Raw genomic sequence first — 26,144 nt, forward strand, 5'->3', positions numbered from 1 at the left:
GATCAGGAAGGAGTACATAGGAGACCTCGGTTATATCTGCATTTTACTATTAAGGTAAGTGGGGGCATGAGTGAGGTTTTTTTATTGCTATTGTCTATGCTTCTGTACACATGAACAAAATTATGGTGCCCTAAAATAGGATGCATTATTTCTTTTTTTTTTTTTTTTTTTTTGAGACGGGAGTTTCACTCTGTCGCCCAGGCTGGAGTGCAATGGCATGATCTTGGCTCACTGCAACCTCTGCCTCCCGGGTTCGAGCGATTCTCCTGCCTCAGCCTCCTGAGTAGCTGGGATTACAGGCATGCGCTACGATGCCTGGCTAATTTTGTATTTTTAGTGGAGACGGGGTTTCACCATGTTGGTCAGGCTGGTCTTGAACTCCTGACCTCAGATGATCTGCCCGCCTCGGCCTCCCAAAGTGTTGGGATTACAGGCATGTGCCACTGCGCCCAGCCAGGATGCATTATTTCAAATGGGATCCAACTGAGCCGGGGTACAATGAAATAATTACTCCCCATCTTTTCTGAACTCCAAATTTCTACCTGACTGCATTTGCTTTGGGACAGCCATTTCAAGCTGTTGACTCACAGAGCTTGCTTACACCTCAAATCCCTAGGCCCTTTTCTGGACAGTCTTTTTTTTTTTTTGAGACGAGGTCTCACTGTCACCCAGGCTGGAGTGCAGTGGCGCGATCTCAGCTCACTGCAGCTTTCAGCTCACTGCAGCTTTCACCTCCCAGGCTCAAGTGATCCTCCCACCTCAGCCTCCTGAGGTTGACACCATGTCCAGCTAATTTTTTGTATTTCTGGTGGAGACAGGGTTTCAGCATGTTGCCCAGGCTAGTCTCAAACTCCTGAGCTCAAGCGATCCACCCGCCTTGACCTCCCAAAGTGCTGGGATTACTGGCATGAGCCACCGCACGGTCTACTTTTAAGCTAGATCACTCCCCATGTTGTATTTATATGGCTGAGTTGAGGGGAACCTAAATACCAAACTTACAAACTTACTTTCTTTCTACTTTCACCCCTTAAGTCCAGCCTGTCAAAATATTTTTGAATTGTGATTCTTTTATCTTACATATTACTCATCCTTCCAGCTTTCTGTCATTGTTAGAGCTGATAAATGTGCCTACCTTATAGACTAGTTATGAGATTCAAATGAGATGTTGTATTTATGTACATGAAAGTACTCTGAAAACTGTAAAGTGCTATCAAATGTAAATGATTTTATTTCATATCATCAGTGATTTATCAAAATGTGTTAAGGACAAAGCCCAGGCTAACACTGGACAAAATGCAGAAATGTGAGCTGGATGAAAGTACAGCTTGGTAATTATAAAAATACTGAGCAACTACACTCAGTTTTTAAATGTACTTAACTATGCTACCATCCAGCTCACAGTTCTTCACTTTGCCCATAAAGTTGTTATAAGAGTCTTTGTCAGTTGCCTTGCATTATTATGCCATCCCTCTGATCTGTCCTTCAAGTATTCTGTCCAAAAGAAAATGGATTTTTCAGCCAGGCGAGGTGGCTCACGCCTGTAATCCCAGCACTTTGGGAGGCCAAGGCGGGCTGATCACCTGAGGTCAGGAGTTCGAGACCAGCCTGGGCAACATGGTGAAACCCTGTCTCTACTAAAAATACAAAAATTAGCCAGGTGGCCAGGCACGATGGCTCACACCTATAATCCCAGCACTTTGATAGGCCGAGGTGAGTGGATTGCCTGAGGTCGGGAGTTCGAGACCAGCCTGGCCAGCATGGTAAAACCCTGTCTCTACTGAAAATACAAAAAGTAGCTGGGCGTGGTGGCAGGCACCTGTAATCCCAGCTACTCGGGAAGCTGAGGCAGGAGAATCGCTTAAACTCAGGAGGCAGAGGCTGCAGTGAGCCAAGATCGCACCATTGCACTCCAACCTGGACAACAGAGCGAGACTCCGTCTCAGAAAAAAATAAATGAAGTAAAAAAATTAGCCAGGCGTGGTGGCATGTGCCTGTAATCCCAGCTACTCAGGAGGCTGAGGCAGGAGAATCACTTGAACCTGGGAGGCGGAGGTTGCAGTGAGCGGAGATCGTGCCATTGCACTCCAGCCTGGGCGACAGAGTGAAACTCCGTCTCAAAAAAAAAAAAGAAAAGAAAATGGATTTGTCTGGCAAGACTTGTTCTCTTTAAACCTATGACGGTTCTTGGTGATTATTGTTTCACCAAAGAAGAGAGGACTAAGGAGATTGAAGCTTGGTAGATAATAGTACTTTCCATTTTTTTTTTAGAAAAGCTTGCAAATGAAGGGAAGTCATTTTAAACTAGTCTTCTAACCCTTTCAGTAATGTGTCTTTCTGCAAACCTGTTTTGCAGTGTTCCTGCAAGGGCTGGTGTGGAAACAAGCAGTGTGGGTGCAGGAAGCAAAAGTCAGACTGTGGTGTGGACTGTTGCTGTGACCCCACAAAGTGTCGGAACCGCCAGCAAGGCAAGGTAGGATCAGTGCTGTTTCCTCTCCCCTTCCCTTCAGACCTTCCACTAGTTTCCACCCTCTTTTGGTGCCTTCCGTCCTGAAATCTGGAGTCTCCTGCACAGCTCTTCCGACCCTTCTCCTTCCCTCTGCACCCAGAAAAAGAGACAGTTCACTTCTCAATCCTTTTTCCATGCTGCTTGCCTGTTCACATACCCCTTTCAGAAACCACAGCACTTCCCAGGAGATTCCCAGGTATAGAGCTCCCCACTCCCAGGCTTGGCTGTAAAGTTGCTGTACTGTTTTTGAGATGACAAGGACAAGAAAGCAGGCATTCACAGGCATATAGACATGCAGGATCAAATTAGTCCAGAGGTTTAACTGGAACTGTAAAAGCCACGTACTGAGGTAGCAGCTTCCAGGAAGTTAATCCTTTTGACATCTCGAGACATTCGTTACCTAGACTCTCTCCATGGCAACCAGCTAGCTATTCCGTGGCTCTAGAAAAAGACCCACAGGAACCAGGCCTTTCTAATAGTCACTGTTGTAAACCAAGTTAACCTAAATGTCCTCTTAATATTGCTCCCAGGAATAGCAAACTCAGGAAAACCAAATGTGCCCTGGGAAGAGCAGCACCAAGCAGGTCAGATCCCTATACCTGCCTTACACCTACCTGAGCAACAGCAAAAATGCATTACTACAGCTCTATATGTGATATACAGTAATTCTAGCAAGCACGATCTAATGATGATTCAACATGCATTTCTTGAACATCCACATGTGAAGAGTTTCAACCTGCATCTTCTATTAAAAAGACATCTCGCCAAGCACAGTGGCTCACGCCTGTAATCCTAGCACTTTGGGAGGCCGAGGCAGGCGGATCACAAGGTCAGGAGATCGAGACCATCCTGGCTAACATGGTGAAACCCCGTCTCTACTAAAAATACAAAAAAATTAGCCGGGCGTGGTGGTGGGTGCCTATAGTCCCAGCTACTCAGGAGGCTGAGGCAGGAGAATGGCGTGAACCCAGGAGGCGGAGCTTGCAGTGAGCTGAGATCGTGCCACTGCACTCCAACCTAAGCGACAGAGCGAGACTCCATCTCAAAAAAAAAAAAAAAAAGACTTCTAACAGGCAAGCTAGAAGTCAGGCTAAGAACTGTAGAAGTAGCAGGGACCTTAAAGATCCTCTATTCCTGTGGTTTTTCAATTTGGGTTCAAGAGTCATGTAGTAGCTCCATGAAAGGGCCTCCAGGCAAAGGGGCGTGGCCCCTCCCTCCCTCCTCCCATCTCTATCTGTCTCTGTCTCGGACTCAGTTTCCTTAACTGAAAGGAACACCCAGTATGGATGCTAAAAGGGATATTGCAAATTGTAGAGAGGGAGTTTAGTCAAACAAATGACCAAGGCTTGTCTTTGCTTTAAACCTGGCCTTGTGAGATGTCCCATGCCACTACCTAGTCTTTGCCTTCAGAGGCCACCTACAAGCATTGCTCCATTCCTTCAGGGACAGAGCATGTCAAACACTATGACCTCCCCAAGCAGGGCCTCCCTAAGACTTGCTTCAGCTGACTAATCAGGCACTTAGAGCTGTTACCTCTTTGGTTGAATGGGAGCAGACTAAGTTTGTAACCCTGGCAGCCAAATTTATAATACGCCTGTCTGCTTGATTTTCAGGATAGCTTGGGCACTGTTGAACGGACCCAGGATTCCGAAGGCTCCTTCAAACTGGAGGATCCTACCGAGGTGACCCCAGGATTGAGCTTCTTTAATCCTGTCTGTGCCACCCCCAATAGCAAGGTAGGTGGGCTAAAAGGCAGGCATTGGAAAACTGGATTAGCATCCTTCTCTGCATTATCTGTGACAGACCAGTAGGAGAGAGGCAGGTGGAGTAAAGGTGTAATCAGCTTGCTGGGAACTAGGGATCAGGCATAGACTCTAGTCTGGTTTTTTCCATAGAATGATCTTAAAGACCACCTCATACTACTGGGAGTATGTCGAGCATCTATAGCAGGTCGGCTGGGCTGAGCTTCTGCCCCTTTCTAAAGTCTATTCATACCTGTCTCTGTCCCTCCTAGATCCTGAAAGAGATGTGCGATGTGGAGCAGGTGCTGTCAAAGAAGACTCCCCCAGCTCCCTCCCCTTTTGACCTCCCAGAGTTGAAACATGTAGCAACAGAATACCAAGAAAATAAGGCTCCAGGGAAGAAAAAGAAACGGGCTCTGGCCAGCAATACCAGCTTCTTCTCTGGCTGCTCCCCTATCGAAGAAGAGGCCCACTGAAGTTGGAGTCATCATCTCTACCCCCAGTCTGGCTTGGGAGATGCTTTCAGGTTGCAGCCAGAAGGGGTTTTTTAAATGACTTCTCTGGATTTCAGGTTTCTTGCTGTTGAAAAAAGGAACAAAGTGTTACTGAAAAGAAGGTAACCTTTATTGGATGTGGGCCTTAGCCTCCAGCTCCAGACTACTACTCTATGTTCTCCAGAAGGGTGCTAAGTCACCTACTGAAGAGAGAACCAACTGACTTTCCTAATGACTCATCAGGAACCAGTCCTCAGTATGGTCAAGTTGTTTCTTATTTGTGAGCAGTTCAGGCTATCTCCTGATGGGGATGAGGCCAAGGCTTTCTTATCTTTTGGTTGTCTCTGCTTAACGGAGGAGCCTGGCCTAGGATGGAGGCCTGGCTTAGATCTTTCATTCCACCTCAGGAATGAGGTTGTGATCTTTCCTGTCCTGACCCTCTCTGAATTATGTTTCAATAGTACTCTCAATTGTCTGCCATGTTGTTGAAGTAAATGAATTATTTTTAAATGTTAAATAAGTAAATAAACCTTAGCCCATCTACTGTTTGGGAAGATCCTTCTGTGCTAGAGGGAGAAATAAAATTTCAACCTGTGTTCCTCAGCCCCTGAGGAAGCTATTAAGGGGATTCATTACAAGTACCTGAGCCTCCCTGCCTTATTATAGCTGCCCTCTTTCCCAGAGGGTAGTGTGGAGTGTGACGTGTCTTTATGTTGCTCTGCTACCCTAGGAAATCAAAATCACATTAGCAAGGCCAGTGGCCTGAACTCCACTGTAGAACCTGCCTGGCTTCCAGATTTGGGAGGAAGAAATCACATGTAACCATCTCCATGTTCTTGCCACAGTTTTATTTGTTCTTCATACACACAAAAAAAGGTCAACATAGATAGATGTCCTTATTTTGCAGATGAGGAAACTGGGGTATAAAGAAGTTAAGTAACTTACCCAGAGTCACAAAGCTAGTGAGCAATAGAGCTAGGACCTGAACGCAGAGCTACCATCCAAGCTTCACTCTAGCCAACTCTCTAGAGTGCCAGCAGCGGCCACTTCTAATGCCCTGCAGCCTGATTTCTTAGTGTAGGAGGGGCGTTGCACCACACCAGTCCCAGGACAGAACAGCACTGGCTCCTTGCATTCTCCTTTGAAAGATGCTTACGCCTTAAAATGTATCAGTGTTCTCCATCTCTGCTTAAAGCTAAAAGGGGGCCAGCCCTGCAACGCCATACACAGGCTGCTGACTGGCCTTGTAGCCTTCTGAGGTGCTCACAAGCCCTGCGCTTCATATCCATGCATTCTGAATCCCAAAACCCTTCTCCCCAAAAAAGCTCCCAAACCATCCCCACTCAAAAGCCAAGACTCCTCTAGAATCCACCAAAGCCCAGGCAAAAGAAATTGAGCAACAATCTGCCTAGAATGAAGCCTGCAATGGACTAGGTGACCTGCTGGTCCTCCCTGGCCTCCTGCCAGCAAGCAGCCCTGCTTCTCTTTGCATTTTAATGCCGAGGGAGCAAGGGAGCCTCTGCCATTGCCAACTAGAGCCTGTGGATACAATGGGAAGGCTGAGTGGGAGGGGGGCCAGCTCTTGGCATAAGAGAGCCAGTCTTCCTTCTCACTGTTTGAAATCCAGTGTGTGTGGGGGGAGGGGTAAGCAGGCTTATCCCCAGAGAAAACATCCTTTCCCACCAACACTGCACTAATAGCCCCCAGACCTCGAGTCACCGCATCAGGCGTAATGTAGAGGGAGAGGTCAACCAAGCCAGCCCCTGGCCCCCATCCCACCCAGACCCCTGTGCTTTAGCACTAAGCAAACTATAGCGTGCTAGCCAGCCCTTCCCTGCTGATGCTGATGCTATAGTAACAGCATCTTTTCTATGTGTTCATCTTCCAAAAGCCTGTGACCCCAGTATGCTCTACACTCCTCAAAAGATTCTTGGAAACAGACTCATATGCCTTAGGGACAAGGCAGCAGAAATGACACAAGTCCTGAATGAGCATCTCCTGTCTGGGGTGATGAGGGAAGGTGGAAGAACTGCTAGTGTCACCCAGGATCCACAAGGCCCATGGGGACATCTGGTCCAGAAACAGGGCAACTTGCTATCCAGAGTTCAGGAAGTAGCTTGCAGCTTCTGTTGCCCAGGCTGGAGCACAGTAGCACAATCTCAACTCACTGCAGCCTCGATGTCCTGGGCTCAAGCAATCTTCCCACATCAGCCTCCCAAGTAGCTGGGACTACAGGTGCACACCACTATGCCTGGCTAATTTTTGTATTTTTTGTAGAGACAGGGTTTCACCATGTTGGCCAGGCTGGTCTTGAACTCCTGACCTCAGGTGATCCACGCGCCTCGGCCTCCCAAAGTGCTGGGATTACAGGTGTAAGACACTGCGCCAGGCTGCAGCTTCTTATACATGCACCTTGCTGAATTAGAAGTAGGAGCTCAATAGGGGAGGGAGCCTAATGAATCAAGGCTGTATTCCCAGGGAGCTTGAGACTTGATGTTAGACTTACACACACACACACACACACACACACACACACACGCCTTTCCAGTGGGCTGGCTGGGCCTCTCCTCACTGCCAAGTTGCAAAGTTGTGTGGTCACCTCCTTCCCCCTGCAGCTTCCCGCCAGCCTGTGCCCTCAGCCCTCGCCTCCCTGAGCCAGGACAAAGCCCCGGCAGTGACTGGGAGGGGAACAGGAGGAGGGACAGAGGGATGGGAAAGTCTGCACAAAGGAATTCCTCACCCCGAGCCCCCTGACCGCCAGCGAGTAAAGAAGCAGATTTGCTCTCCCTCCCCCTTCCTCCCCCCCATCTTCCCACCCGGGCTGTGCCCAGGCCACGGAGCAGCTGCAGGCCTTGGGAGAGGACCCACACAGCCTCCTGTAGGTGGCAACAGTGCCACCTGTTTGACTCATAGGGCTGAACCGAGGACTGAAAAAGGGAGGAGGCAGACCACTCGGAGAGGAGCTGGGAAGCAGTGCAGAGAGCAGAGCGGAGCTGCCGCTGAGCAAAGGTGTGAGGGTTCGGGAAGGCTGGGGGGCTACAGGTGGGAGCTATGGAGCAGAGACCAGCTCCATCCCACTGGGATTGGGCCGGGGGATTGAATGGCACCCCTGTCAGCTCCCCTACTTGGGGGTTTCAGGCTGCTCAGACCCTGATCCCATCCTACAGACAGCTTCTGAAGGGAGGGGACTCTGGAAGGCAGTGTCTGAAGTGCAGAGGTAGGACCCCAGGGGAGGCAAGAGCTTAGAGCAGGCTATCAAACCAGCTCCAAGATGGGCAGAGGCAAGGGCTTCCCTTTGGGTTGGCTTTTTACCGGGAAGGATCTCGGAGAGGGGAGAGGTTTCCTTCCCCCAGCTCCAGCTCCTCACCCCTACCCTAACCCTCCTTTCCCAAGGCAGCATAAAGAGGGCAGTTCAGAAGCAGCCACACCTTCCTGCTTACCAGACCCACCCACTGTGCACCCCTCTAAGACTCCATAGCCTCGGGGGAGCTCTGAGGACAAGGGATCCTGTCCCTCAGCCCGCATGCACACATGCTCACACACTTTGGGTGTATCCAGGGGCTCCTTTACATACTCAAAGTCACCTAAAATCATATTGTACCCACAGCCAGTTGTGCAAACCCGCGTACAAATGCTGACACAAATCACATACCCTCTCTCATAGAATCAGTCACGTACCCAGCCAAGTCTGGGGATCAGCTCAGTCAGCCAAACCCAGAAGCATAAGGTACAGGGGTCCCCTGCCCCAAGACAACCACACCCCGCATACACACCTTTGCCCTGCATTTGTTGTACTTTCACCAAAGCTAACTTAGAGGGTGGGGCTCCTGAAGGCGAGTCTGGGCTTCTGGTTGGGGTTGGGGGGATGACTGGGCAGGAAAGGGCAGGACTTGAGGGGAGGCTTTGTATTTTGAAAATCCAAAGTTTCCTTTAGAAGACTGGGAGTGACCCAGGCAACATGTTCACCTCAAGTTTTCCTCTTTTTGGCAGTGCTCTCTGTCCCCTGAGAGGTGGACACAGAGAATCTTTCAGGGATTTGTGATCTGAATAATCTCTATATCCATAGCAACTGGCCAACCAGCTGGGCCTTCCTTAGCCCCAGGTCAGAACTGGAACCTTTGCTTCAGGTTACTCCTGCTTCCTGGGCTGGAAAGCAATTCAACATGGGGCTGCCTCCAGCTTGGCCAAACCTGCTTTAACTTGCTGAACTGAGTTTGCCCCACCCTGGGCAGTTTCTCTTGAGTTCTTACCCCCAGGGCAAGCACTCCATCCCCAGAGGTGTGTGCTGTTAAATGGGGAGGAACTGGAGAGAGTGGATATGCATCCTGCCCGAAAAGAGGCTGGACCTCTTGGGTGTCCCACTGACTCTCCAGGTAACAAGATTAAAGGGAAACGAAAGCTCTGGAGACTGTCTCCCATTGCCAGGCTTGCAGCTGGGGCTGCTCGCCTCATCCACTCTGGCACTCTGGGCCTGCCCCGTGACCTCCGTTGCTGAGCAGCGGCCCAGGCCTCTGCCCCTCCTCCGGGCTCCTCAGATACACTAGGAGGGAGACTGGGATCTGCCCTCTGCCAGGGTCCCTGATGGTCGAGTGTCCCTTCCCCCAGGCCTTCACCATGGCCGAGTCCCCCGGCTGCTGCTCCGTCTGGGCCCGCTGCCTCCACTGCCTGTATAGCTGCCACTGGAGGAAATGCCCCAGAGAGAGGATGCAAACCAGCAAGGTGGAGTAGGGATGGAGGGGGGAGGCTGGAAGTCAGAAGGCAGAGGCCCACTGGAGGGGATAAGAAGGCCAATTGTGCTCATAGACAGCTTGGGGGAAGGGGCTCTCTCTCCCAGGAAGAAAATCTCCCTCAAATATGGAAAGAGCTGCCCCCCGAGCAGAGCAGCCCAACACGGGGCAGGCAGCTCCCTTTAGCTGCCACCCACTGGGGACTCTGAGTCTGAAGTAGGTATTGGTTGTGAGTTTCTCTCCTGCCCCTTTGCAGTGCGACTGTATCTGGTTTGGCCTGCTCTTCCTCACCTTCCTCCTTTCCCTGGGCTGGCTGTACATCGGGCTCGTCCTTCTCAATGACCTGCACAACTTCAATGAGTGTGTCATGGATTCCCCCCGCTTCCCCAGCATACATGTCAACCTGCTCCCTACCCTGGGACCCCTGGGTGCCCCACTGTCAGTCATCCCCCAGCCCTGCCCAGCTGCTCAAACCCAGCTCTGCTGCTACCCAATCTCCTTAGAAAATCCCTCCACAAAATCTCCTCAATCCTTGGAGCCCCTGGCCCGGTGAGGGGCTTTCTCCTCACTCCCTTCTGGTCCTCCTGGATCCACCCACCCCACCTCCCCTCAGGCCACTATTGACACCCCTTCCCCCACTTGGACACTTCCCTCTCCCCTCCCACAGATTCCTCTTCCGCCGCTGGGGACACTGGATGGACTGGTCCCTGGCATTCCTGCTGGTCATCTCTCTACTGGTCACATATGCATCCTTGCTATTGGTGGGTCCGGAGGCCACTGGCCTAACCCCACCTCAGCCTTCCTTCCTGCCTAGTTTTAGCTCCCTATTCCCATCCTGGCCACCGAGGGAGGGGCTAATTCTTGGGTAGGAGGGAGGTACCAGCCTGGGAAGCCCACCTCAGTAACCTTGCTCCCCTCTTGGCACCCCGTAAGTCCCACCACTCTCTGCCCCTAGGTCCTGGCCCTGCTCCTGCGGCTTTGTAGACAGCCCCTGCATCTGCACAGCCTCCACAAGGTACAGTAGGGATGGGAGTGCATGGGAGAGGGGGCTACTGGGCCCAGCACTTGGCTGGCTATTTGCTGAGGATCTCACTTTTATACCCCCGGGGGGTCAAGCCCAGGACCTGAAGCCTAGTAAGTACTTGTTGAGTGAAAGGAGGAAAGCAGATGTGTCAGGGGAAGGGAAGGGTCGGGTCCCATCTCTGTAGAGTGAAGGAGCAGCTCACCAACCATGAGCCCAAAATTGACCAAGAGGCCTCATTCATCCCTGGCCCCCCAGGTGCTGCTGCTCCTCATTATGCTGCTTGTGGCCGCTGGCCTTGTGGGACTGGACATCCAATGGCAGCAGGAGTGGCATAGCTTGCGTGTGTCACTGCAGGTGAGTGGCCAACCTCCAGTGTCTAGACGGGAGCCTTGGCTTGCGGCCAACACTAGAACATATCTTGCTCCTGTTCCCCCAAGACTGCAGGTAGCTCTGAACTCCAGCAGTCAGGCCCTAAAAGGAAAGCGGGGAGGGGCACTGGAGAAGAGCCCACCTCACCAGCTCTTGTCCACAGGCCACAGCCCCATTCCTTCATATTGGAGCAGCCGCTGGAATCGCCCTCCTGGCCTGGCCTGTGGCTGATACCTTCTACCGTATCCACCGAAGAGGTGCCAATGCCGCTGCCCCACTCACCCTTGCTGGCCACTCATGCTCTGCCACCTGCACTCTACCTTCCATCCCCAGAGCTCTCCCCTTGCCCATTCTTGAAAGCCTGTCCCCCGACTCCCCACAGGTCCCAAGATTCTGCTACTGCTCCTATTTTTTGGAGTTGCCCTGGTCATCTATTTGGCCCCCCTATGCATCTCCTCACCCTGCATCATGGAACCCAGAGACTTACCACCCAAGCCTGGGCTGGTGGGACACCGAGGGGCCCCCATGGTGAGTGTTGGACAGAATGCTGGGAGGGTGGGGAGGGTCTGCTCGTCTGCGCTATAGCGACCAGGCCTGTGGGTTCCCAGTCTCCCACCCTCCCCTGCTACCTCATCACCTATTCCCTTTCCCAGCTGGCTCCCGAGAACACCCTGATGTCCTTGCGGAAGACAGCTGAATGCGGAGCTACTGTGTTTGAGACTGATGTGATGGTCAGGTGAGGGAAGCTGGGGCTTAGGGGACCTGGGGGGCTGAAGGATATGATGACCAGCCCCAGAGCTTGGCCCTCTGACACCCCTTGTGCCCTCAGCTCCGACGGGGTCCCCTTCCTCATGCATGATGAGCACCTCAGCAGGACCACGAATGTAGCCTCTGTATTCCCAACCCGAATCACAGCCCACAGCAGTGACTTCTCCTGGGCTGAACTGAAGAGACTCAATGCTGGATCCTGGTTTCTAGAGGTGAGGACAGCCTCTGCAAAGAGGCAGCCACCTGCAGGGACACTCAGGGAGGGCAGAGTTCATTCTGTTGATAAGCATTTGCTCGGCCCTGCGCTAGGCAATAAGAACATAGTCTGTGCTCTCAAATCACTTCCACCTAGTAGAGAGCCTAGGCAGCAGACGATTCAGGAAACTCAGAGCAATAAAAACATTTTCCTGCCTGGGAGAGAATCAGGAGTGGATTCATACAGGAGAGGATGAAAGTCTTCTCCTAAGATGCACAAAGCAGGGAACAGGAACTCCATCAGAGGGAAGAGGACACGTAAAGCCCAGAAGACTGAAAAAGGGTGTTTCCAGGAATAAAATGTGGCTGAATGTAACTGAGAGAGACAATTCATGGGAGTGGTAGGGAGCAGAGGCTTGGCCTTGAAGAGCTCCGAATGCCTGGCCCAGAAGTGTCAACTTCAATCCTGTAAGTGGTACAAAATATTTAAAAGGATATTGAATTTTTTCAGTTCCTCTTTCCCTGATTGTAAAAGTAATACCTGGTCATTGTAAAAAGTAAAACATCAGAGAAATAAGAAATAACATAGAAATCAAAGTCTCCCATAATCCAATCCCTCTAAAATAGTCACTGTTAACAGTTGGATACACACACACACACACACACACACACACACACACACAGTCCCCAACCTATGAGGTTCCATTTAATGTTTTTTTACTTTATGATGATTTGAGATTGATATACATTCAGTAGGAACTATACTTAGAGTACCCATACAACAATTGTTTTTCATTTTCAGTACAATATTCAATAAATCACATGAGATATTCAATACTTCATTATAAAATAGGCTTTGTGTTAGATGATTTTTGCCTAACTGTAGGCTAATGTAAGTTCTGAGCACACTTAGGGCAGGCTAGGTTAAGCTATGATATTCAGTAGGTTAGGCATATTAAATGCATTTTTTATTTTCAATCTTTTCAACTTAAAATGGGTTTATCAAGACACAACCCCATCATAAGTCAAGGTGCATCTGCATACACAAACTCTCTCTCTCTCTCTATTTTGCACAGACAGAATCATTACACAGACTCTTTTGCAACTTGCTTCTTTTCCATTTAACTCTTTACATCATATCAGATCAGAGTGATTAAGAGCAAAGGATGTGTGGGTTTAAAGCCTGGCTCTACCACTTACTGGCTGTGTGACCCGAGGCAGCATTTCTTAGTCTCTCTGTGCCTCAATTTTCTCATTTGTACAATGGGAATAATAACAGTACCTACCTTGTAGGGTTATTGGGAGGATTAAATCAGTCAATGCACATAAAGTACTTAGAACACTGCCTGGCACATAGTAAGTACTTAATAAGTGTTAGATAGCTAGCTTTATCCATGTCAGCAATTAGGAAGTGAGGTCATTCATTGAGAATAAGGAGAGGAGAGTAGCAGAGGCTTGGAATAACACTAGGGGGAATGGGAGAGGGAGCAAATCAAGAGCAAGTACAAGGATTGTTAAGCAGTGCTGAGAGCGAAAAATAAGGACTGCAGTGCCAACAGCCCACATTGTGTACTCTGCCCATGGCAGTGCTCAGCCCCCAGTTCTAGGGGTGGAGAAGGCAGACAATTGTAGAATTGAATCACAGTCTGGGAGTTGTAGGGCAAGTGGGACAGAAAGGGAGCTGAGAGTGCTATGGAAAAGTAGTTCAAGCTGTGGATGGACCATGGGTAGGGGGTGTAGGTGCAGCTAGAAAGGGGCTGATGAACTGGGAAGAAACCAAAGCGTCAAGATTGCAGAGGTCTCCTCAAGACCAATGAGAAGGTGTAGTGGGAGAGAGGAAGTTAGGAAACTGGAAGGGTAGGAGGTTGAGGTCACAGAGTAAGATGTTAGACGGTCTGGAAGAAGGCCACAGTTTGGAAAAAGGCCCTGGCTCAGAGGTGGGAAGAAGCTGGACACCAAGTGGAAGATATGAGTGAAGATAGTGAGGATGGGGGCAAGGCCTGGAGGCCTCTTCTGGTCTTGAAATAATTGTTCTTTCTTATAGAGGCGACCCTTCTGGGGGGCCAAACCGCTGGCAGGCCCTGATCAGAAAGAGGCTGAGAGTCAGATGGTACCAGCATTAGAAGAGCTATTGGAGGAAGCTGCAGCCCTCAACCTTTCCATCATGTTCGACTTGCGCCGACCCCCACAAAACCACACATACTATGACACTTTTGTGATCCAGACATTGGAGACTGTGCTGAATGCAAGGGTGCCCCAAGCCATGGTGATGTTGCCAGGACCCCCTCTCCCCACCCTGCCTTCCCTAGGCCATGATGATGATGATGATTTTGAGGCTGCCCCTAGCCCCAGGGCCCTGCCCCAGCTCACATACCCCATTCTGTGGTCAAAACTCTCTGCCCCTGTCCCTGCCCTTGGAATCCCTAGGTCTTCCTCAGCTTCACACCCATCCTTCCTGAACCACAGGTCTTTTGGCTACCAGATGAAGATCGGGCTAATGTCCAACGACGGGCACCTGGAATGCGCCAGATATATGGACATCAGGGAGGCAACAGAACTGAGAGGCCCCAGTTTCTCAACCTCCCCTATCAAGATCTGCCACTATTGGATATCAAGTGAGTGCTAGAGGAAAGGAACCAAGGGGATCACATGAGGCTTAATGGCAGGGAAGAATCAGTTCAGGGAGAGCAAAGCCTCTTGATTAATTCGCTCATACAACAAGTATTTACAGAACACTTGCCATGTATCAGGTAGTATTGCAGGCTTTGGGGACACAACACAAATAAGACAGACAAGGTTCCTGCTTTTGTGGAGTACATGTACTACTGAAAGAAACAGAGAATAAACCACTTAACAAAATACATGCATATTGGAAAGTGAAAAAGTGTTATGAAGACAAAACAGAGAGATGTAGAAGAGTGGTTAGGTTTGAGAGTGATGGGCTGGGGCAGGGAGGTGGGTGCACCCACATTCGGAAGGCTGGTTAAAGAGGTGATATCTAAGCTGAGACCTGAATGGTCACAAGGAGCTAACTACGAGCTGCAGAACAGGAACAGCCGTCTAATGAGCAAGGGGAAGGGGAAGCTAGAGAAGCAGGCAGGGGCCAAATTGCGTAGGACCTTGTAGGCCACGGGAAGGATTTTATTCCACAACAAAGAGATCAGGTTAAGAGAGTGTGAATCAGGGAGAGTCCCAGATGTGAGCTGAGCCCCAGAAGCTGACCCAGCTGAACCATGACGGACTTCAAAGCATCTGGTTGCTAGAGCCTCTTATAAGGTCCTTGTGTTCAGACAGAAAAATGTGAACTGAATGATAGCCCAGTTATCATACATATTTCTTTTTTTAATTTGAACTTTAATTAAAAAAAAATTTTTTAGAGATAGAGTCTCACTCTGTCACCAAGCCTGTAGCGCAGTGGCCTGATCAGAGCTCACTGCAGCTTTGAACTCCTGGGCTCAAGTGATCCTGAGTAGCTAGGACTATGGGCACACACCACTATGCAAGGCTTTTTTTTTTTTTTTTTTTTTAGAGACAGGTTCCTACTACCTGCCCAGGCTAGTCTCAAACTCCTGGCCTCAAGCAATCTTCCTGCCTTGGCCTTCCAAAGTGCTGGGATTACAGGCCTGAGCCACTGCCCCCCGCCGCCAGCCTCCCGGTTATAAGCATGAGCCATCTCACCTAGCTATGTAAGTATTTATTTCCCCAAGTTATCACCAGAGGAAGACATGACATAGGGTTTGGCTCTCACCTTAGTCTTGTCCTGGTCAATATCAGCTGCTAATCAACTGCTGATCATGTTTCCAAAAGATGTGAATTGGTAATGAATACACTGATGATGGAATCGAGGCCCTGAAAGGTCTAGGTGCTGTAAAAAGATAGGCCAAATCTAGCAAGATGAAATGCACCAGGGATAGATGGAAAGACCTCTATTTGGGGCCCAAAAGAATTTCAGTTGCACAAAGACCAGAGAGGAGACACTGGCATCAACAGGAACATGTGTGAAAAAGACCAGGGCTTTTATTGAACAGTATACATAGTGAGTCATCAGTGGGATGTACCATTGATGAAGGCTAACCTGACTCTGGGCTACCTGAATACAAGCATAGTGCCCAGAGGACAGGAGGAGATAGTTTTGCTCTATTCAAAGCTGACCCAAGCTGGCTGGGCATGGTGGCTCCCACCTGTAATCCCAGCACTTTGGGAGGCCAAGGCAGGAGGATCACTTGAGCCTAGGAGTTCAAGACTAGCCTGGGCAACATAGCAAAACCCCGTCTCTACAAAATAAAATAAAATAAAATAAAATAAAATAAAATAAAATAAAAACTAGCTGAGCATGGTGGTGCCCACCTATAGTCCCAGCTACACTGGAGGCTGAGGCAGAAGGATCACTTGAGCTTAGGAGGTCGAGCTGCAGTGAGCCAAGACTGTGCCACTGCACTCCAGAGCAAGATCCTGTCTCAAAAAAAAAAAAGGCTGGTCCAAGCCCATCTGGGATATTATTTTCAGAGATGGGCCCCATATTTTCAAAGGAACATTGATAAATTGGAATATATCATATTAGAGAGGCTTGTACAGGGAAGGAAATAATAGGAGTAATGGCTGAAGGAGCTGGGGCTGTGGGGCCTAGAGAAGAGAAGGCTCAGGGAGAGAGGGCCTCTGCTCAGGACCCAGGGGAGAGACACATTGTGTGGCCCCAGATAGCAAAGCTAGGACCCATGGGTGGAATCCACCAGAAGACAGAGTTCAGCTATGAAAGGAAAATCATTGTTGGTCAGGGGCTGCTATGGAAAGGCAGAGCTGATACCTCCTTTGGCAGTGGCACTGTAGATTCAAGCACAGGCAGGGGGCTGCCTCCCATGTCCCGTGTGCCATGATTCTGGATGTTCCCTATTTTCTTTCCCACCTTCACAGGGCATTGCATAAGGATAATGTCTCGGTGAACCTATTTGTAGTGAACAAGCCCTGGCTCTTCTCTCTGCTTTGGTGTGCAGGGGTGGATTCGGTCACCACCAACGACTGCCAGCTGCTGCAGCAGATGCGTTACCCTATCTGGCTTATTGTAAGGGCTCTGGGACTGTCACCTCTCCTCTCCTCCCATCCCTGGTTTTCCTTAACCCTGTCCCTCTCTTCCTTACTTATTTCCCCTGACATTCTACCCTTGGGGCCTTTTCCTATTTTCACAGACCCCTCAAACCTACCTAATCATATGGGTCATTACCAATTGTGTTTCCACCATGCTGCTTTTGTGGCCCTTCCTCCTCCAAAGGTGAGTTCTTTGTGCCTCAGCTTTCTGGGTCCTTACTTTCTCCAGGGCCCTGGTGATGAGGCTGCTTCAGACTCATATATGCTACCCAGGGCTTGGGGTCTGTTTAGTTCCTCTGAGATTCTTAGGCCCTTCCTTATACTATCAAATTGGCTTGAATGTAGGAAAGGCAGTTGGGGGAGCAGGTGTGGGGGCTGGAAAGGCCTGCTTGAAGCTAGCTGAACTCACGACGGGAAGCTTTTCTCCTCACAGGAGATTTGTTAAGAAGAGAGGGAAAACTGGTAAGAACTTTCTCCCCTCACCTCATGTTTCTCCTCCTGTAGCTTTCCCCTTGCTTAACTCCCTAGATGACCCACCCTCCCCCTCCTCCCCAGGCTTAGAAACAGCAGTGCTGCTGACAAGGATCAACAATTTCATGACGGAGTGAATGCCCTGCCCTGCTTCCCCACCCAAGCCAGTCTACATTGCCCAAACAGCAAGGGTTGGAGAGCGGCTGAAGTGGAATGCTTCGGGGGTAGTGGGTTGCAAGTTGGGGGAGCTTTGCCGAAACAGGAAGTTTCGAACCATGAGGGCCCTCTGCCCAGGTAATGGGCATTCCCTAAGCTGCTATGGAATCTGGTCCCTTTGGGGTTTTGACCTGAGATGTTTGGGAAGACAGTGAGTAATGAGAAGTTTCTCCCCAAATGAAACTAGAACAGAGGAAGTAAAAGGGAGATTGCTCGGATAATGTCTCAGACTTGTGTGCACGTGTTCTTGCATAGAAGGCACAGGGTGTGTCGGGGTGGGATAGCTTGGAAGAGGGACTGAAGGAAATAACCAAATGGTCTTTTCCGGAGAACTGTAAGATGATAGAGACACCATCGCCACTCCACGATGTACTGTCTTCCTCGACCCTTGCAGCTTAGCTGTTTTCCTGCCTAGAGGCTAGGAGCTGAAGAGCCCGTCTAGCCCTGTAACTCTGTGCTTACAGGTGGCTTTTTGCTGTGCGCAGCCTTTTCTTCAAGGCAGGTTGGTTCCTGTATCTTGTCTTAATCTGTTACTCAACGAATGTAATCTCCATTTGGTCACAGCCTAATCTTTTCGGCTCAGGGGCTGGGGAAAGGAGGCACCTTCCATCTACGGTTGGATTGGACACGACCTTGAGGGGCCATCATGGGGAGATGGGAGGATGTGGGTTGGAGGTGGGAGGAGAATCACCTGCGGCAATGAAGGACTTGCGGGAGGCTCGCGGGATGCCCGCGGGAGAGCAGCCACCTCGGGGGCGTCAGGAGGCCGGGCGCACGGTGCAGGGTTGCACTGTAGCTCCACCTTGTGGCCGTCCCAAGAGGAGGTCCGCATCGGTCGTCGCCGTGACGTATTTGCTGAATGCCACCTGTTTTTCGTGCCGCTTGGGGACTCGTGTCCTTGACTCAGGACTCCGAGGGCAAGGTCCGATTCCACAAGTTTTTGCTCCTCTGGGCTAAGCGTAGGGTCCAATTTTCTGGCCCAGCCTTCCCTTGGAGGAGCAAGTTCCCCAATGTGTTTGCGGCGCGGGAGTCCCTGGGCTCCGCAGCTAAGGTGGCCAGTGCGGAGCTGACCGAGGATGAAGAGTCTAGTAGAAGAAGGGAGGGGCTAAGGCAAAAACGGGGACAAGAGGGGCTCTGTGGTGAACCCACAGTCTTCCGCCACACCCACATTCGACCTAGTTCGTATCTCCACACGGAGGGAAGTAGAACTAAGGAGTCGGCCAGGTAGGGAGGTCGGGTTCTCGGTTCCTCCTCTCTCGCCAGACTGGGACCTGGGGCAACACTGACATCCTCGGGACAAGACCCGCCCCCTTACCCTCGGTTGCCGGGCAGCCGCGGGAACTACAATTCCCAGTGAGTCCCTGGCCATTTCCGGTATCTGGCTGGACGCAGACGAGTTTGAATCCGTGTTCCCGCCCCCTTCTCCCGGGCCCACCCCTTTCCTTTCTGGCCGCCCCGCCCTCTCCGTGCGCATCCCTGCACACTCCGGCTCCGGCGGCCTGCCGCGCCCACGTACCTGGCCTGCAGCTGGCGCGGTGGGTGGGGGTGCCAGCATGCGACGCGCGGGGAGGCTGGAGGCGCGCGGAGAACGAACGCCGCAATCAGTGCTCCGATCCTGGTCTTCCTGGGGGTCCACGCCGCTGTGTATCGGGCAGGTCTCTCCCACACTCCGCCTTTTCGAGCAGCGTTTCCTTACTTTTCCCGGTTCCCGATCCATCCCCTCTCTGTCAGGCTGGCTACCAGCCTTAGCTCTAGGGCCCCCAGTCTGCCCGGTACTGCCGGGCTGTCACCTCTCAGCACGTACCTCCTCCCCCTTCCCTACTTTTCTGTCCCTTCCCAATCGCCCAGTCTCTTCCTCCCCTCACCTCCCAACCTCACCCTGAAGACCTCCAGCAACTCCATCCCTGCAGCCCCAACCTCTCAGCTCTCACACTCTCAGCTGCGGCCCTCTAACCCCAGCGTCTGGCCCCCCAACCCAGCCCCTGCCTCTAACCCCTTTCTCCTAGTCCCTAGCCTTGGATACGCAGCCTTGAGCCTGCCACCGGAAATCCTCACTCTCTTCCCAGGAGAACTGGACAGCTATAGCGGTTTAACCTATAGGCCCTGGGCCCTGGGCTGGAGACTGACACTGACAAAAACTTAAGGGCGGAGGACCCGGGGGAGCTGCTCATTGGGGTTCGGATGTAGTTGCTGTTCGTTATTTTTAGCTGCTGACTCACAGCTCCTGGCATCCGGGTTTGGGGCTAGCAGGCTGGGCTAGGGGGCTATTAATAGAGCAGGAGCACAGCCCCGACCCAGTTCAGTTTGGAAACACAGAGAGCAAGAAGCGTCCCCTGCCACTATGCCCTGTGGAGATGTGGACTGAGCAGTGGCTGGGCCAGATGCTCTCTGGATGCCAGTTACCTCACCCTGGTATCTCTACCTTGGAACTCTTGAGGGAAACCCCACGAGGAGACTCCTGGGCACAGCTCTCTCCTAAGCTCGCCATGGCTTGGGGCTCTGCCACAATCAAGCTTCTGTTGTACTAGCCGAGAAGGAAGAGATGCGTCCCAAGTGGAAAGATTGTTTCGGTCATGGCCTTGGCCTGCCTGGGCCCACTCCTGGGCCAGAATGCTAGGTTACTAGAAGGAAAAGCTATGGATTTCTGGTCCCCCACAGCCTTCATAAGGATGGAGTGCTTCAGCATGGTCCTAACACAGGGGGCACAGAGCTGGGGATCCCCAAACCAGACACAGAGCTCAGAAGCTGCCAGATTCTGTGTTTACCACACCCCCAGCCCCGCCATTCTTTTTATTTCTTTCCATTTTGTTGAGCTCTGTCCCAACTCACAGGGATTCACAGATCTCATGATCTCTCCCTTGTCTGGAGAGAAACCGTATTCATGAAAGCCACTGAAAACTTGTCCCCAATGAGGTATGAATGATCCTTTATATATTGTCATTCCCAATGACCTTTTTATTTTAATGGGCTAACGTAAGAGTTTCCTAATGTATACATTGGGAATCGTGAGGAAATCTTGATGGACTGATCAAAATTATTCCCACGCAAGCTCAATTTGCTAGAATTCCCATTGACTAAGGGTGCACACCCACAACAATGCTCCTCCCCTCCTTGCAAATCAGAAACTTCCACCTTGATCGACCCGAGTCTCCAGCCCCCAGATGAAACCACATTTGGGGCAAGAGTGATCGTTTCACCACACACAATATGGAGGTCACCCAGTGAAGCTCTATTTTCAAGAATGAGCCCAGCTTATCAGACAGACAGCAGCAGACCGCGCGTTCCCAGCCCCGTCTACTTGCTGAAGGAGCCGGAGAGGCGGTGGAAGGGGAGAGAAATGGTCTCTCTGCTTGAAAATCCGTTCCTGAAGTCCTCCATCGCCTGGTTGCCTAGCAACCAGAGCTGCCTGCAGCGGTGTGGGGCGCTTTTGGTCCGTAGGGGGCGACTGTCTCCCTGGGGTCTCAGGCTGGAGCCCTAGCAGTTGGGAGGGAGGTTCCCTAGTTAAGTGTCACAGTGTCTCAGTGTGGCTGACCTCCTCCCAGCCATGTCAACCCAGTTCAGTCTGAGCGGCAGGGAGCCTACAGAATGAGGAGAAGCTCACTATGAGTCTGAAGGGATTTTGCTCACAATCATTAAAAAATGAAGAGAGAGAGAGGGTGGGAGGAAGGAACCTGTTAAAGGGGATAGGGCAAAAAAGGGGGTAAGGAAGGGGCCTGAGGAGGGTAGTTTGACTCTCTCCATTCAGTCGAGGCTTATCAATGCTTATTTTTCAATCAGAGCAGTTCAGAGGTTGAAAGGAGTCTAGCAACCTCTATAGACAAACTGTTAAGCATATAGGAGACTAGGCTCCTGGGTTACCAGCCTAGCCTAGATTTGGTCATTAAGGAAGATATTCATTCATTCATTTGACCATAATTAACACTAACCCACTATGTACCACGCGGTGTGCTAAGTGTCCTACATTTAACCCTCACAAGAACACTGTGATTATTTCCTTTTCACAGATTACAATACCAAGTCTCAGAGAGGTTAAGTAATGTCCAAACTCACAAAAATAGTGACTGGATTGGGTCTGATTGAGCAATCATTGTGTGCCAAATCTAGGAGTACAGAAAACAATACATTCTTTTTTCTGTCTAATGAACGCCCAGTCACCCTTTGGGACAAAACTGAAAATATCATCTCCTTTGTGAAACTTTTCTTAAGTCCCCTTCCCCCCAGCAAGCAGAACAGCTAACTTGCTTTTCTATACACCCTCCTGAAATACCACTTTTCACAGGTATGGTAATGATGGGCTTCCATATTTCCATTTCTTTCACTTTGAGCACCTTGGTGGCACGGCCTGTGTTCATCTCCAATTGGATATCTAACAAACATCCCAAACTCAACATGTTCATTTCTGAACAGCTGACCTTTTCCCCCAAAAATGACCCGTCCTAAAACTGTCCTCATCTCAGTTGATGGCAATTTCACATTTCCAGTTGTCCTGGCAAAAAATCCTTGGAACCACACCTTGTATCCAATCTGTCAGCAAATCCTGTTAGCTCTCCTTTCAAAATACACCCAGAATCCAACCACTTCTCATCATCTCTGGTGCTACCATGCTGGTCCAAGGCACAACCACCTCTCAGCTGGATCACTTCAGCAGCCACCTGACTGGTCTCACTGCTTCCACCCTTGCCGCTGTGGCCTATTCTCTGCAAAGAAGCTATACCAATCCTGCTAAACTCAAGTCACGTCATGCCAGTTCTCTGCACGAAACCCTCCAATGGCACTCCATCTCTCTGAGAGGAAAGCCAAAATCTTTACAGTGGTCTACAAGGTCCTACACAATCTAGTCCCTTATTAAATCTCTGATCTCGTCTCCTGGCATTCTCCCCTCCCTTACTCTGTTAAAGCCACTTGATTCTCCTTGCTGTTCCTTGAGCAAGCCAGAGGCACTCCTTACCGGGACCTTTGCACTGGCTTCCCCTTGCTAGGTTTACTCCTCTGCATGGCTCACTTCCTCACCTCCCTCAATTCTTTGCTGAAATGCCACGTTCTCAGTGAAGCCTATTCTGACCAACCTATTTAAGATTCCCTCTATTTTAATTTCCAGTTTACAGTAAATACAGGGTACAGTAGTCCCCCTTTATCCATGGGGAATATGTTCCAAGACCCCCAGTGGACGCCTGAAACAGCAGATAGTACCAAACCCTATATATACTATGTTTTTCTGAAGTGATAACCAAGATGGCTACTAAGTGACTTATAGGTGCGTAGTGTATGCAGTGTGGATACACTGGACAAAGGGATGATTCACATCCTGGGCGGGATGAAGCAGGACAGCACAAGATTTCATTACATAATGGCATACAATTTAAAACTTATAAATTGTTTATTTCCGGAACTTTCCATTTAATATTTTCGGACTGCAGTTGACCATGGGTAACTGAAACTATGGAAAGTTAAAACCATGAATAAGAGGGGGAGTACTGTATAAAGGAACGAGATAAATGACACCATGAGGAAAAAGACAAATCCAAAACAATTGACTGGCACTCTTCAAAAACTAAATGTAGTTAATTTTTTTAAAAAGATGGAAGACTTCCAGTTATGGGCCCAGTTAGAATAGACACACTTCTCCCTATTTATTCCTCACACTAAGTACAGCTAAAACTCTGGACATTATATATAAGACAAACATAAGAAGACTATGAAAGAAGAGGAAGGGGGCAGACTAACTAGGAACCCCGGTGACCTGAACGCGAGGTGATGAGTTCCCTGGGTTTTCCCGTTGTATGAAATATTCCAGACCAGGTACTGGAGAAGCCAGCAGCCTGGAAATGCCAATGGGCACAGACAAAAAAAAAAAAAAACTGCAAACACCAGTAACTGGCCTGTTCTCTCTAGCCATAAGACCAGGAAATGGAGTTTAGCCAGACAGAAAACTCTTAGACAATAACCACCCACTGCAACCACACACCACAGAAAAAAAACAAAAAACGAAAAAACAAAAAACAAAAAAAAACTGCAGCTGCACCCAAGCCAGCAAAGGCCAAGTAGATAACCCAGATTTTCACTCTGGCCAGGCTCCCCCGTACTCTCTGGTGTAGTGTCAGAGAAGGCTGAGTAGAGAGCCTAAACTTCCATCCCCAAGGGGTAACAAGACCCCCTTCCTGTTGGGTGGTGTCAGTGTCAGAGGAGCCTGGTGGTGAGTCAGGACTTTGACCATAACATATCATTTAATGAGGCCACTAGCCTCCCTCTCCTCCCCTCCCCAAATCTCCACCTCCTGACTGTGGTGTTAGTGGAAGCCCACCTGAGGAACAGTAAAAAGGCACTTCTGCCCCTTCCAGCTAGGGAGGCATCAGTGGAGGCCTAGTAGGGAGCTGGAATTTTTACCCCTGCACAGTAAAAAGGAGAAGCCTCCACCACACATACCAACCAAGGCCAAGGAGGGAAATTGAACTTGAACCTCTACCCGGCAGTAACCAGGCAGTGGCCCTTTCCTCTGATGAAAATGGTGTCAGAAGAAGCCTACCAAAAGCAAAAGATGTAAATGAAATCCAGGGTTTCATACTATAATATCCAAAAATTCCCAGGATGCAATGAAAATCACTCTATATCTAAACCCAGTACTTATAGTCCCAGTTACTCAGGAGGCTGAGTTGGGAGAATCACTTGAGCCTAGGAGTTCAAGGTCAGCTTGGGCAACATAGTGAGACCCTGTGTCTTTTTTTTTTTTTTTTTTTTTGAGTTTGAGGAGGGCGCTTTCTTCCCTGTCGCCCAGGCTGGAGTCAGTGGCGCAATATCGGCTCACCGCAACCTCCGCCTCCCGGGTTCAAGCGACTCTGCTGCCTCAGCCTGCTGAGTAGCTGGGATTACAGGCACCCGCCACCACGCCCAGGTAATTTTTGTATTTTTAGTAGAGACAGGGTTTCACCATATTGACCAGGCTAGTCTCAAACTCCTGACCTTGTGATCCACCCGCCTCGGTCTCCCAAAGTGCTGGAATTACAGGCTTGAGCCACCGTGCCCAGCCGACCCTGTGTCTTTAAAAAAAAATAAATTCACTCATTATACCAAGAACCAGGAGACTCTCAACTTGAATGAGAAAGAGAAAGATTTCAACTATCTGACAAAGATTCTAAAGTGGCCAACATTAAAAAAAATGCTTCTATGAGCAATCTATGAGCAATTACAAACAAGGTTAAAACAAATTTAAAAAATAGCAAATCTTGCCAAGAAATAAGAGATATAATGAAGAATCAAATAAAATTTTAGAACAAACTATAATAACCAAACTAAAAACCTCAGTAGATGAGCTCAAAAGGAGGATGGAGAGGACAGAGGAAAGAATCAGTGAACGTAAAGATAGAACATTAGAAATTACCCAATCTGAACAATGGTGAGAAAAATAATAGACTTAAAAATAAATGAACAGAGCTGGGCACAGTGGCTCACGCCTGTAATCCCAGCACTTTGGGAGGCTGAGGTGGGCAGATCACTTGAGCCCAGGAGTTCAAGACCAGCTTTGGCAACATGGTGAAACCTTGTCTCTATTAAAAATACAAAAATTAGCTGGATGTGGTGATGCACACCTGTAGTCCCAGCTACTCAGGAGGCTGAGGTGGGAGGACCACCTGAGCTTGGGAGATCAAGGCTGCAGTAAGCTGTGATTGTGCCACTGCACTCTAGCTTGGGTGACAAAATGAAACACAGTCTCAAAGAGAAAAAAATGAACAGAGCCTCAGGGATGCTTGGGACTATAACAAAGGACTTAACATTCACGTAATTGGAGATGTGGAAGAAGAAGAGAAAGAGCATGGGGCTAAAAAAAATTACTCAAGAAATAATGGCTGAAAATTTGGCAAAAGACAGAAATGAACAGGTTCAAGAGTTGAACAAACCCCAAATAGGATAAACTCAAGTTCACCCCAAGGCACATCATAATCAAACTTCTGAAAACTGAAGATGGGAAACTTGAAAGCAGCAAGAGAGAAACAACACCTTACCTACATAGGAAAAGGAATTCAAATGTGGCCAGGTACAGTGGCTAACACCTGTAATTCCAATAGTTTGGGAGGCCAAGGTGGGAGGATTACCCAAGGCTAGGAATTTGAGACCAGCCTGGGCAACATAATGAGACCTCGTCTCTACTAAAAATAAAATAATTAACCAGGAGTGGTGTGCGCCTATAGTCCCACCTACTCAGGAGCCTGCTTGGGAGACTGAGGCAGGAGGATCACTTTGAGGCCAGGAGTTTTGAGGCTACAGTGAACTATGGTCACACCACTGCACTCCAGCATGCTCTATCTGGTGAAAATATCCTTCAGGAATGAGGGGGAAATCAAGACATTCTCAGACAAAGGAAAGCTAAGAGAATTTGTTGCCAGCAGACAAAGAATGGCTAAAGGAAGTTTTCAAAGCTTACAGATGAATAATGGAACCATTTACATGTAATGAAACTTACATAGGGGATAGATAGATAGATAAATAGATACATAGATGATAGATAGATAGATAGATAGATAGATAGATAGATAGATAGATAGATAGATAGATAGA

The 26,144-nt window shown here is 49.5% G+C and overlaps 2 protein-coding genes and 1 long non-coding RNA gene across 5 annotated transcripts in view; 2 read left to right on the plus strand and 1 right to left on the minus strand.

Annotated features, from left to right (window-relative positions):
- KIF4A (kinesin family member 4A) overlaps window positions 1-5,345 on the plus strand; it is a 130,513-nt gene extending 125,168 nt beyond the window's left edge. Inside the window, exons 29-31 of one of the 2 annotated variants that reach the window (XM_032757128.2) lie at window positions 2,354-2,470; window positions 4,120-4,242; window positions 4,521-5,345. In XM_032757128.2, coding sequence (XP_032613019.1) covers window positions 2,354-2,470; window positions 4,120-4,242; window positions 4,521-4,724 — 444 coding nt within the window. In that variant the 3' untranslated portion in view covers window positions 4,725-5,345. The remainder of the gene's footprint in view (window positions 1-2,353; window positions 2,471-4,119; window positions 4,243-4,520) is intronic. The other variant, XM_032757129.2, reaches the window with a different exon arrangement.
- A 2,179-nt stretch (window positions 5,346-7,524) lies between these two features.
- GDPD2 (glycerophosphodiester phosphodiesterase domain containing 2) lies at window positions 7,525-17,816 on the plus strand. Of its 2 annotated transcripts, XM_032757131.2 has the most exons (16): window positions 7,525-7,751; window positions 9,348-9,461; window positions 9,726-9,829; window positions 10,137-10,230; window positions 10,425-10,484; window positions 10,749-10,847; window positions 11,026-11,119; window positions 11,245-11,390; window positions 11,516-11,598; window positions 11,692-11,842; window positions 13,870-14,091; window positions 14,292-14,440; window positions 16,737-16,884; window positions 17,009-17,091; window positions 17,341-17,369; window positions 17,463-17,816. In XM_032757131.2, exons 2-16 carry the CDS (start codon window positions 9,357-9,359, stop codon window positions 17,513-17,515), a joined length of 1,620 nt encoding a protein of 539 aa, XP_032613022.1. In that variant the 5' UTR covers window positions 7,525-7,751; window positions 9,348-9,356; the 3' UTR covers window positions 17,516-17,816. The 2 variants fall into 2 exon arrangements, with proteins under 2 accessions (XP_032613022.1, XP_032613023.1); XM_032757132.2 differs by lacking the exon at window positions 9,348-9,461 and having other exon boundaries at window positions 7,527-7,751.
- On the minus strand, window positions 11,740-19,726 carry LOC131383936 (uncharacterized). The gene is made up of 3 exons (XR_009214343.1): window positions 19,111-19,726; window positions 18,286-18,679; window positions 11,740-12,291 (listed from the first exon to the last, which is right to left on the minus strand). It is a non-coding gene; the product is annotated as an uncharacterized LOC131383936 (long non-coding RNA).
- Between the last annotated feature and the right edge of the window lie 6,418 nt (window positions 19,727-26,144).

This window comes from Hylobates moloch, unplaced genomic scaffold, assembly GCF_009828535.3.
Source record: "Hylobates moloch isolate HMO894 unplaced genomic scaffold, HMol_V3 SCAFFOLD_7, whole genome shotgun sequence".
NCBI classification, from domain to species: Eukaryota; Metazoa; Chordata; class Mammalia; order Primates; family Hylobatidae; genus Hylobates; species Hylobates moloch.